Raw genomic sequence first — 12,167 nt, 5'->3', positions numbered from 1 at the left:
ATAATTACCTGCCGGCTGGACCCTGAGGGTTGTTTGATCTGTCTGCTTTTTCGTGATGGAAGTCCAGGTTTCATCAGGATCCTGAATCCATTCAGTTGCCTCACAGAACAGCTGACCTTGGTCCGAGGGCTGGAGCCTCCCCATGGACAGCCTGAAGGTAGTGACCCCAAGCTTGTCGAGTCGCACATCACCAGCTGCAAACCTCTCTGTAAACAAGGGCCCAGGGAGCAACGTAAAATCTTTGGAGAGGGAAATAATCTTGCTGGCTTGGCTTCCTTCTCCATCCTTCATCAGGTACCAGGTGATGGAGAGGTGGGTGTGTTGAGCTGTGGCTTTGGACACCTCACAGGTAAGTTCCAACCGCTCACCTTCGTCCTTGTTTAGAGTCTGGGGCGCCATGGCCACCGAGAGGGTATCTGGAATAACTGGACAGAGAGGAATGACGGTAATTGACTTAGTTTCAATTAGAGGCTTAGTTAGACTAGCCTCTCTAGATGAAGGTGGTGGCCTGACCCACCATCTGTAAAGTACATTCTTTGAGTTGGCTTCCCATCAGCCATATGCTTCACCTATTACCAACAGGAACACTGGCATCTATGTACATACAGTCTACGGAACCTGGCAAAGCTCTTGGTTCGCTGTTATGTTTTTAGCATAGTCTGTAACCCATTTAGCTACTCTGACACAGGTTTTAAATGGGAAAAGCACACGGAGCTAGAAGACCTATATTCTGATCCTATATTTGTCCCTATTTGACTCCATAAACTGGAACAAGTCACTTGTTTGGGCCTTCACCCGCTCCTTTATAAAATAAAGTTCGGAAATAATCTGTCATAATTTATCTTTCAGCGCCAAAATTCAACCCTTACCAAAGTTTTGATAACCATCCTATATCCTAACATTCTCTTCCTCCTCAAAGGAGATCACTCAGCCTAAGTTTATGTGAAAGCAACATTTAGATTCAACAATGAATGTTTATTGAGCCTCTACTCAGTGCTCACCACTATGCTAGGGAGTGAAGTAAATGTTCTCTTACATTGCTCAGGGTAAGATCAGAGACGGTCATATAAGAAGCCAATTACCACATAAACTGAGTGAGTGCTAATAACAGTGGCGTGAATAGAACCACAAGAAGGAACAAAGATGGGAATATTGCCTGCAACAGTCAGAACAGGTTTCACAGGAGAGGAAATGTTTAAACTGGGTTTGAAAGTACATGTAGGAGTTTGCTAGGCTGAAAAGAAAGTGATAAGATATTCTAGGCAAAGGGACAAAACAGTAATTTCAAATATGATCCTTGCCACATAGGAAAATACACTAGAGAATGGTAGTTTGAGAATAACTATTTCCACGCTAATGACTTACTTCCTATGATATTCAGTTCGGTTCAGTCGCTCAGTCGTGTTATATATAAATGTATTATATCAATACCAGCTCTTCTATCAAGTTAATATTCTGCTTCCAAGAAGAGACATGAGAACTCTCAAAGCTTTGTCTGATGCTTTGTTATATTATCAACTATGGATAGCTGTGGGCAAGGCCTAGGAATACCACATCATATCTAACTCTTCATGACAAAGTTGATTGGGAAAATGAATTGAGAGTTTTAGAGAATATGAGATATCTATCTGTGACAAACTCCAAAATATCCAGAAGGGTTCATGGGCTCTTTTGCTAAAACAAGCAGAACAATATAAAGCCATGTCACAGTGCAAGGCATTGTGATGATGGAGACTCTGGTTTGTCAGGGGCTGGCTAGCAAAGAAGGGCACACAGCTTACCAGTAACAGTAGTCTTCGCACTGTAGGTCCCATAGTATTTTTCATCAGTGTTGGGTGTGAAACACTCATACTCGCCAGTATCCTTCATCTGGAGCTTGGAAATGTGCAAAAAGACTGAGTTACCCTGGACCCTCTCCACGTAGATTTCCCTACTTTTTACCCGCTTTGCATACACTACATAAGAGAAGGTGTCATCCATGGTGCTAATGATCTGGATTTCTTGTGTCGGGGCTGTCGGCAGGTAAACAGACCACTGGAAATTCTGCTCAGAAGGTCCTTGGTGGCCAGTTACATTGCAGCCGATGCTGATGGGGTAACCTTCAGCTCTGAATAGCGGTCCTTTCTGAACTGTTACTTCTCGCTGGCCAATGCTGAGCTTAGCTTGCAAGTAGGAGAAAGAAAAGGGAATAAAAATAGATTAGTGCTCCAGTTCCCAATGTGCCACAATATGTAGCTCCCTGTATTACAATTCTAGAAAATGAGATCACAGGTTATTAGCTGTAATCAACTCAAATGTTCAATACCTTCTTCAGGCTGAGGAGCAGTGGAATGGCATGATGAGTTAATTGTTCTTTTATAATTCTGATTTCTAGAGTAATCTCTAGTCTCTTAAAAAAGAATAGCTTCATCAGTGTAACATGACCAATTCTATAAAATGCACCTACTTACCTAAGTGCACCTGAAGTAAATATGATGCATGATAATTCACCTTTTATGTTATTTTATGGAAAAATTCTCAGTATACTTCCTCGAGCCTCCAGTTCTTAGGGACCTGCCGTTGAGCTGTCCTAACAGAAATGATTGCTACTGTATAGGTGACCAAGCTACTTGGGAGACCACTCCACGGCACTGGCCCTGGTGCTATGACTTTTCCCACTGGTTGGTTGGAACTGTTTGTAGCTCCCGGCCAGGTCTGGTGCAAGATTAGCTAAACTTAGCATCTGAAGCAGCAGCAGTAATTCCTTTCTATACCATAGAGGGTTTTTCATTTTGTAATTTTTTAAAGAGCCACTACAGCTTTATTGAAAAGCTTCATAAAAGATGACTGTCAAGTCCAACAGGATCCGGGATCAGACTTAGTTTAGTTGCTCTCTTATTTAAAGCTTTCAGTTGGGATCATAGTGGAATGCTTCACGTTAGGACAAATCTCAAGTATTAGGTTTAAAGGAGAAAATATTATTTAGGAAATAAATATTTCCTTTGACATACACATTTTCAAAATCAAGACTTTTTAAGAAATTAAAGTGTATTATTTCTTATGTTAAATTCAAGTGTTTATTTCTTATGTTAACATTAAAGGCTGGTTAATTTTGTGTTACAGAAAGAACAATGAACAAGTGATAAAGATACCACAAAGGTGAGCTAGGTCTTTCACTCAGGGCCTAGGGCCCAGGGGAAAGACATCAGAAGAGTCCAACGGGGGCAATTACTGGTATTACGGAATTACAGAGTTCATAAGCCGGAATGGAAGAAGCAAGAGCATCTGCTGAATTTTGTGAATCCACAAGGACAAAGAGTAAGGGAGACCAGATTGGAAAAAAAAGTGAGAGAAAGGAAAAATGACATTACAGAGACCATGGTAAGGCTAAATTTAGAAATTTTAGAATGAAAACAATTCTGATAGGAGGGGACCTGCAAAAACAGGGAGAAAGCGTAATTGGTCACGATGTAGTCAACTAAAAATTGCATATGGATACAATCAATGCAAAACTGGGAAACAAACATCCAATCAATCAACCAACTGTATACATTTCCGGTAATCATTTAAAATATACTAATTTATTCATAAATCCCAGTTAAATGTGAGACATATACATTAGGCTTTTTTTGTAATAAGCACTTAGGAATAGAAGTTAGAAAATATGAGAAAAAATTTTGTTACGTTAATTTTTTTCAAAACAGGACTTTTTACTGAAGTATAGTTGATTTACAATGTTGTGGTAGTTTTAAATGTACAGCAAAGTGATTCAGTTAACATGCTCATATATCTATTCTTTTTCAAATTCTTTTCCATTATAGGTTATTACAGGATATTGAGTATAGTTCCCTATGCCATACAGTAGAAAAAATTTTAAATATTATTTACCAAAAAATTATTCTACAGAGGCAATTTAAAACATTGTCAGCAATGCTAGCCATTCTTAGACATACATCTTAAAGAAATGTGAGCACTGCCCCAGCCTGCACATGGAAAAGCATCCACAGCAGCACTGTTCATTGCAACCCCAAACTGGAGACAACCTATATGTCCATCAGCAGTAGAACAGGCAGGCTGTGGTACAGTCATAAAACGGAATCTTATACAGAAACAAAAGTGAGTGAATTGCAGCTGGTTGCAGAAACATGGATCACTGTGTTTAAGGAAGGATGCTGAACACTTAGAACCTTTTTGACTATATACAAAATGAATATAAAATTTAAAGAAAGGCAAAAAACCCCCACACTGTATTGTCTAGTGATGCAAACATAAGAAATTAAACCTTTATTTTTTAAAAATAAAGCTAAGAAGTAGTTATCATGGAAGTCAGTAAAGTGATTGTGTGTGTATCTGGTGGGGCACACAGCAAGGTAGGTGGGTGAGTCTAGGGTCCTAGCAATGTTCTGTTTCTTCCCCTGCATAGTGATTACATGGGTCTTACTTTTTCCTTATTTATTAAATTTCATAGCTGTGTTTTATTAACTTTCCTTTGTAATTAATTAAGTTTTGGCTGTGTTGGGTCTCGTTGCTATAGGCAGGCTTTCTCCACTTGTGAGAGGGGGCTAATCTTTAACTGCGGTGTCTGAGCTTCTCATTGCAGTGGTTCCTCTTGTTGCCAAGCAGGGGCTCACTCGTCGTGGCACGTGGGCTTAGTTGCCCTTGCAGCACGTGGAATCTTCCCCAACAAGAGATCGAACCCATGTCCCCTGCCTTGGCAGGTGGATTCTTAACCACTGGACTACCAGGGAAGTCCCTTTTCTTGTGTGTTATATTTGCACAGTAAAAATGTTTTTTAAAATATGATTTCTGAGGTACCACCAATATGTTTATGTCAGGCGATGTTTCCACAATGTTATTTTTTATGCCTAGGCAGCATTTACTCCACATTTTTTATGACTTTTCAGAGAGATGGGTACATTCAAAACATTTTATTGTGAAAAGTAGTACTTTATTTTCTTCTGCTTCAGTTGCTAATTCAATTAATATTTATCCAAAGCGTCTGCCTGCAATGCGGGAGACCTGGGTTCAATCCCTGGGTTGGGAAGATCCCCTGGAGAAGGAAATGGAAACCCACTCCAGCACTCTTGCCTGGAAAACTCCACGGACTGAGGAGCCTGGTAGGCTACAGTCCATGGGGCCACAAAGAGTCGGACACAACTGAGTGACTTCACTCACTCACTCAACCACTTATAGTATTTCTGATGCTTCAAGGACTAAGATATGAAGATGAGTTTAGGATAGTCTCTGACTTCTCGACTTTACAATTTAGTCAAGTAGGGTGGTTGTCATCTCTCCTGGAAAGATATATGATAAAAGTTCTTTGAGGAATTTGAAGGAAGGAGAGATTACATCTTAGGGGAGGAAAATAGGTAAGGTGTATGGAAAAGAGAGTATTAAAAATGGACCTTGAAGAAGGTTATGACAATTTAAGCGGAGAGAAAGAGTATTTTTCAGTGAAGGAGACTTCATGAAAAGACTGTATAAGTAGTAATCAAAAAAATTGTTCAGGAAATAGGGAGTAATCAGTTGGATTCGGGGGTGGGTTACACAAAGATTAATAGAAAGAGGTAAGATTGGGCAGGAATTTTGAGTCCAAAGCATGAAGGGCTTAACTGGCATGTTTAAAAGGTTGGGCTTGATTGATAGACAATGGGGAACCCACTGAAAGTGTTTTAAAATTCTTAGTAAAATTAACCTGATGGTGTGTAGGATGATGGAGTTAGAAATAGATATCAGATAGTTACAGAATCTCAGGAGATAAGTGATGAAGGCAGTAGAAATGGAAAGAAAGGGGCTATAATTTGAGAGCCACTGTAGAGATAAATCTATAGAGTATTTCAGCATCTTAGATGCTTGGAGGTCAAAGGGGTGGATGGAAGACAAGAGGAAATCAAAGATGATACCAGGTTTTGTAAGGGTGACTGGGAGTAACAGTACTATTAACAGGAATAAGGCTATCAGGAAGAGGTACTATTATGTGTTCAGGGGTGAAGGAGAAGATAAAGAATTTAATCTTGGAAACATTAAATTAGAGTACTATGGAATAAACAAGAAGGAAATCCAGCAAATATTTAGAAATATTATTGAAATAAATGTCAATATCTGTGTCTCTTTCTTTACTTTAAAATCTACTCTTTGAAAATATTTGTCATCTAGTTATCTTAAGAACTCTGTGATATTCCCATATTTAGCAATTGCAAAGTTGTAAATGTTGGAGCCAGACTTGAACTTGGATTTACAAATGTCAAATTCCTGACTCTCTCCATTGCTTCTTCACTGCTTCCTGTAAATGCTTGTTTGTAACTAAGGAGAGTTCTGGGCTGTAGATGCTGATTAAGTCATTTACACGTTAAGTAGTGGAAAATGTTAGGGGATATAAGAAGAGAGCTAAAGAGAGATTATCAGAGGATCTCTCTATGTAGGAAATAAGATGAGAAATGCATTCTACAGAAAGAAGAATCAGGGAGGTGGGAGGGTAGCCAGAGCACTGCAGCTTGAAAACCAAAGGAGCAAAATGTTCCAAGAAGAAAGAGCTTGTCAGCACTGCTGAATGATGCTGAGAGGGTCAGGATTCAAAAGGCAGAGAAGTGTCCTTTTAATTTGATGATGAGGATGTCGGTGGTGATCTTTGTAAAAGAGATTTCAAGAGAGCAGAAGCAGAACATTTCAAGGGTAAGAAGCAACTGCAAGAAGCTTAAACTAAACTACTTCAAGAAGTTTCATGTAGAAGAGAAGAACAGGGTGATAGTTAGAAAGAGCAGCTCAATGGGGCAGAGCAGTGAGGGCAGATGGACACGGGTGCCTCTGCATGTTTATGGGCAGAGGAGATGCAGAGGGGAGAGATGGATGAAGCCAGAGAGATGATGATGAATGCAGTAAGGTCTTAGTGGAAGCATGAGGTCAAGAACTTGATTGGGAGGGTACCACTTTCTCAGGAAAGTGAAGGAGACAATGTGAAGGATTCATAGGTATTATGGGGGTACAAAGGAATGATGGACAGAGGCCAGTTCAAACGGTCATGCATGGGGAATCATACACTTGAAGCACCTTATTATAAATCTATTTTCCGTGGGATGTTGCATGTATCTCTCCTCCAAAAGAGGAAAATACCTTAGAGGACTGGCCTGTTGCTTTCTCTTTTAATGGACAGAGGGTTAGGTACCTCTGGACAGCAGATTCTTGCTGACTGATGCACACACAGCTTAACAATGACATACTGCATCAGAGTCACACTTTTGATGCATGAAGAATTTCCTGATGGTATTGGCTTTTTTCAAAAACATCACTGGCTTTGCCAAATTTTCTATTTCAGTGTTATTTGAATTGAAGTTATTTGATTGAACTATATAAAATGGTCAACACCTGACCATTTTTGATATACAAAAACAGCAACTTCAAGTACTTCCACCTTATACAAAACCTAGCTGGAGAACATCAAACACAACAAACAACTTCTTTTTCTTTACCCATACAAAATCTCTGCATGCTTGGAGGCTGAAAGCGTTTTCATCCATAATTTAGTGGATTTTTTTTTTTCATGAATACAGTCTTAGTAGGACAAACAGTATGCCCTCCCCAGGACCCTCCCAAGTTAATGACTTTTATTTGTAGGGCAGCTAGTTAGGGTGAGGGGTGACAGACCAAGAGGACAAAGTTAAGTCCAAGGACTCATTTATCCATGACTTTAACCTCATCTGGCCCCATATTCTAACAGGATTCATCAGTCTTTACATATTTTTTTGAACTTTTAATTTTATATTGGGTTATAGCCAGTTAAACAATGTTATGATAGTTTCAGGTGACTAGTGAAGGGACTCAGCCATACATATACATTTACATATTTATTTTTTTAAATTAACTAAGACTAGTTAAACATTTGCTAATCAATACAAGTGCTCAACTGACCATCCATTATTTAGTTTATTGCCTTAATTTCTCCCCTCTGTATTTGTAATGACAAATAGCAGGCTTGCAACATCTTTTTCAAGTTACTTCCTGATTAATGTGTTTTTCACATAAAAACTGTGGCTCTACACAAAATTAGTATTTATGGAATCTAAATTTAGAAAAATAAATATATAACCCAGTTTAGGTAATGGTTCAAATGAACTAGGAAAAGCCTGGCAGCTTCCCCTTTTTGAACCTTGGTTACTTTCCTTTTCCCAGGCCCCCATCCACCCCCCCACTAAAGAAAAAAAGACACAGAATTTGCAACCATTTGACTTGTTGCACAATGTAAGCCCAGTTTCCCCATACGCAAGCCAAACACACAGTTCAGAGACACAAGGCACAGACACTTGAGAATCACACTCAGGTACCTGAATAGGACAAGTAGGAACATGCCAGGCAAGTCCCCAAAGGACCCCCCAGTCCTCCTAGTCATTAGTGCCTGCGAAGCCAGTCTGGTGGGCAGCAATTAACGAGCAACTGGTCCCAATAACTTCCCCTGCAGGCTGTTTGTCACCTCCATCAGGCCCCATATCTGACCTTCACCTCTCACTACCCAGTGTCCTTTGAGACATGCTGCTGCTGCTGCTGCTGCTAAGTCGCTTCAGTCGTGTCCAACTCTGTGCGACCCCATAGACGGCAGCCCACCAGGCTCCCCCGTCCCTGGGATTCTCCAGGCAAGAACACTGGAGTGGGTTGCCATTTCCTTCTCCAATGTATGAAAGTGAAAAGGGAAAGTGATGTTGCTCAGTCCTGTCTGACTCTTAGCGACCCCATGGGCTGCAGCCCACCAGGCTCCTCCATCCATGGGATTTTCCAGGCAAGAGTGCTGGAGTGGGGTGCCATTGCCTTCTCCGTTTGAGACATGAGCCCAGTTCAATTCAAGCCAAGGGTTTCTTAAGCGCCCCTTTGAGCTGAATGCAGCACCCTTTTTGTCTATTAGCCACAGCCTTGGTTACTCTAAGCTCTTTTAGTTCCCCTATTGTCCAAATCCCTTCGCTAATTCCATCTAGTCACTCTAAAGCAGAAGTTTTAAACCTGAGTCCACATGGGGGATTAAAGGGTTTGTAAACTTGGGTGGAAAAACACCCTACATCTTTATTTTCACTAACCTTAATGGAAATTCAGTATTTTCTTCAGGTATGAAGGTAGACAACAAACCAAGATATTTTCAAATCACATCTATTGCGGAGTCTTGAAATATTATTCACACTCATTACTAAACTGAAATTTGGTAGTTAATAGACTACCTCTAGATCTTATCATATAATGAATAAAAAAGAAAATAAATGACTACATCATGATTTACTTTAAAATATTTTGATAACTGCATTTCAATATGATTGTTTTTCCCTATAATCTTATATGTTTTAATTTATGTATTTAAAAACTGTTCTAAGATGGGGGTGAAGATGAGCTTCACTAGATGCTCAATGAACCCATAGCACTAAAAAGTACCTGCTCCCTGCTCTGTCTGCTCTGAAACTACTTCATGTCCTTCCCAGTTCATCTGTTCTCCATCACCCCCAAATTTCTACTTCCTCCACCCTGTTCAACCGTATACAAATGCCCCTAGGCTCGCTGAGGCCCTTCCACATGCCCCTCAGCAGAGCCATGTGACTCTTCCTGCCCCCTTCTCAGTTTTACAGTAGTCAACGCCCACTTCAGCTCACAGGTGAAGTCAGAACCTTCTTTTAAGTTAGCCTAAAACTATTACGTGCTTTCATAAGCCTTTCATCCAGCCACATCCCCAAGGTGTATTAATCTAGACAAGCTCTTATCAGGCATCCCCGGTCAGTCTGAAGGGTTAAGCCTCATCCTATCTCCAGGAATCGGTTAGCCCAAGAAAATAAGGTGAAGGCAGGGCCAGCAAAACTGGCAGATCTAGCACCACACACAAATATAAAACCTATGGGATCAGGTTCACGGGACGCAACCCAGCATTGCACCACCTGGAGCTCAAGGTCGTCTAGGCAGCCAAGAACATCATCAAAAGTCAAAAATGATTGCCAGCACCAGAGATGTGTGCCATTGTTGTCCCTATAGAGACCAAACTGTCCCACTTTATCACCTTACAGTCTCTGTTTGACTAGTTCCTGTGACAACAGTAACATACAGAATTATGACACTTACTCAGAAAGAGAAAAAATGATGCCACATGTGGGAAGCGTGCCATTTGGACCGATGTAGACCTTTCCTGGTGGTGTCACTGAAGTTGCTCAGACGCTGAGTGACAAATGCTGCGCTCTCACTACAAAGATAAAGAGGAAGCAATCGTGCGGTTTCCAGCCCACTGAGAAGCAGAGATGGCCTGCAAAGGGCAATGCAGTTTGCTTTATATGGCTCTTTGATAATCATTCCAATTCGGTGTGAAAAGTTATCTTCATGGGCAGGTAACCATATATAGATACAAATAAGAAAAGATGGCCTCCTCCTGGCTAAATATATATAATTAGGTAATAATGAGGGAATTAAAGTAGACAGAATAAATAAAACAATCAAGAAGAAATGTTCTCTTCTTACCCCTTATCTTGCCTCCCATCTTGGGAGGATAGGGTTGAGAAAAGAGAGAAACACAGCCAGAAGACAGGGACCCGGGGAAACATGAGGTGGCGGTGATGCCGGCATGCTCTAGAATCAGGCTGCCTGTGTGTGCACACAGACTATGTTTTTAGTAGTTGATCTTAGAAAAGTTAGTTAACATTTCCTAACTCTCATCTACACAATAGAGATACTGTGTACATCCCATAAGACTGCTGTGAGAATTGAATGAACTAATTCACTGAAAGTGAAACATCAGAAAAACATCTAGTACATAGGAAGTGCCCAGTGGATATCAAGGAACATTTACGGGAATCTTCAGCTGCTCAGTGTGGACCTGGCCACTAAGGATGGCCCTGAATCCAGGCCAAATTAATCCTAGTACCTGAAAACAAGACTGTACAAGGGACAAGCTCACTAAGGATGCTAGTTCTCCAGACCAAGCCTCTATTTAGATATGTCAGGAATGGTCTGGTCTGCTTCAGGACACAGTTACAGCAGATCCCTGCTCCATCCATCCACAGATCCATCCAACGATTTCTTTTTTTAATCTTCTGGGTGCCGTGGTAGGTGCTGCACATACTGGGTTGGACAAAATGTTTCTTTCTGACCAACTCAATACAAAGTCTTTGTTCTCAGGAAGCTTCCACTTACTCAGATAACCGCAAGGTAATTTTGCAAGCACAACAATCAATGGGGTACCTCAAGGGAGTCTGGGAAGTGAGTGGGTGAGTGGGAGGGTCAGGATTGGTTGGGTCACCTGAGGCAACCAGGGAGGAAGGTTGGGGGGGGCAGTGAGGTGTGATTGGGGAGACAATCCAGCATGGATTGTGATGCATCAGCTGTGCCCTCTTGGAGTAAAGTTAAAGGCTGGTGTGAAGGGAGAAGGTTCTATGGAGGTGGGCTGGGACAGACCTGAGTTGGTCATGCACACCAGGCCTAAGAAATTGGTCTTAACCTTAAAGAAAAGGGAAGCTATTAAGAGGTTGCTTGTTGGTTTGTTTTTTAAGTAGGAAAATGACCTGGTCATGTTTTTCTTTTAAGCTGAGGACCAAGATGAGGAAGGGAGGCAAAGGTAGTAGGAGGAAGGCCAGATACAGCCTTTTGCAATTTTCTGTAGGAGCAATGGTAAGGGCCTGAATTAGGGCATTTAACATAAAGACAGAGCTGGAAGAGATGATGAGGTCATGAAATACTTCACCGAGCACCTGCTTTAGGATAAGCACCTTACCAAGTGCCAGAGACACACATGGAAAAGTGCAGCCTCTGATCTTAGGAAATTTTGATGGTGGAGCCTGGTGCAGGTAAACATGAAAGAAAGAAGAACATGACTGGCTATCACATAAGGTAAATTCCGGGAGGCCCACTAGGAGAAATACAGGTGGCAAAGAGACATGGAGAACTGAAGAAGAGAAAGAATGTATCTAATTTGAGTAGAATGGGAAGTCAGGAATCTTCAGGGAAAAGGGGGCATTTTATGATTTATTTTCCCAGGGGGAATTAGAGTAGGGTAGGGTAAGATTCTACAAGCTTTCATCTGGAAGCCTATAACTTAAAAAAAAATTATTTATTGGCCATGCCACACAGCACGTGGGATCCTAGTTTCCTGAATAGGGATCAAACCCCTGCCCCTTGTAGTGGAAGCATGGACTCTTAACTACTGGGCCACTGCGGAAGTCCTCGAAGCCTCTAACTTCTTT

General features: G+C 41.1%; 1 protein-coding gene across 1 annotated transcript in view; it reads right to left on the bottom strand.

The window, feature by feature from the left end:
- CD101 (CD101 molecule) overlaps positions 1–10,179 on the bottom strand; it is a 36,751-nt gene extending 26,572 nt beyond the window's left edge. The window contains exons 1-3 of the mRNA XM_005677811.3: positions 10,060–10,179; positions 1,782–2,162; positions 9–425 (exon numbers count right to left, since the gene is read on the bottom strand). Of these exons, the coding sequence (XP_005677868.2) occupies positions 9–425; positions 1,782–2,162; positions 10,060–10,102 (841 nt within the window). The 5' untranslated portion in view covers positions 10,103–10,179. The remainder of the gene's footprint in view (positions 1–8; positions 426–1,781; positions 2,163–10,059) is intronic.

The sequence above is a fragment of the Capra hircus genome, chromosome 3 (assembly GCF_001704415.2).
Source record: "Capra hircus breed San Clemente chromosome 3, ASM170441v1, whole genome shotgun sequence".
In the NCBI taxonomy this organism is placed as follows: domain Eukaryota; kingdom Metazoa; phylum Chordata; class Mammalia; order Artiodactyla; family Bovidae; genus Capra; species Capra hircus.
This window is presented reverse-complemented; position numbering and strand designations above follow the sequence as displayed.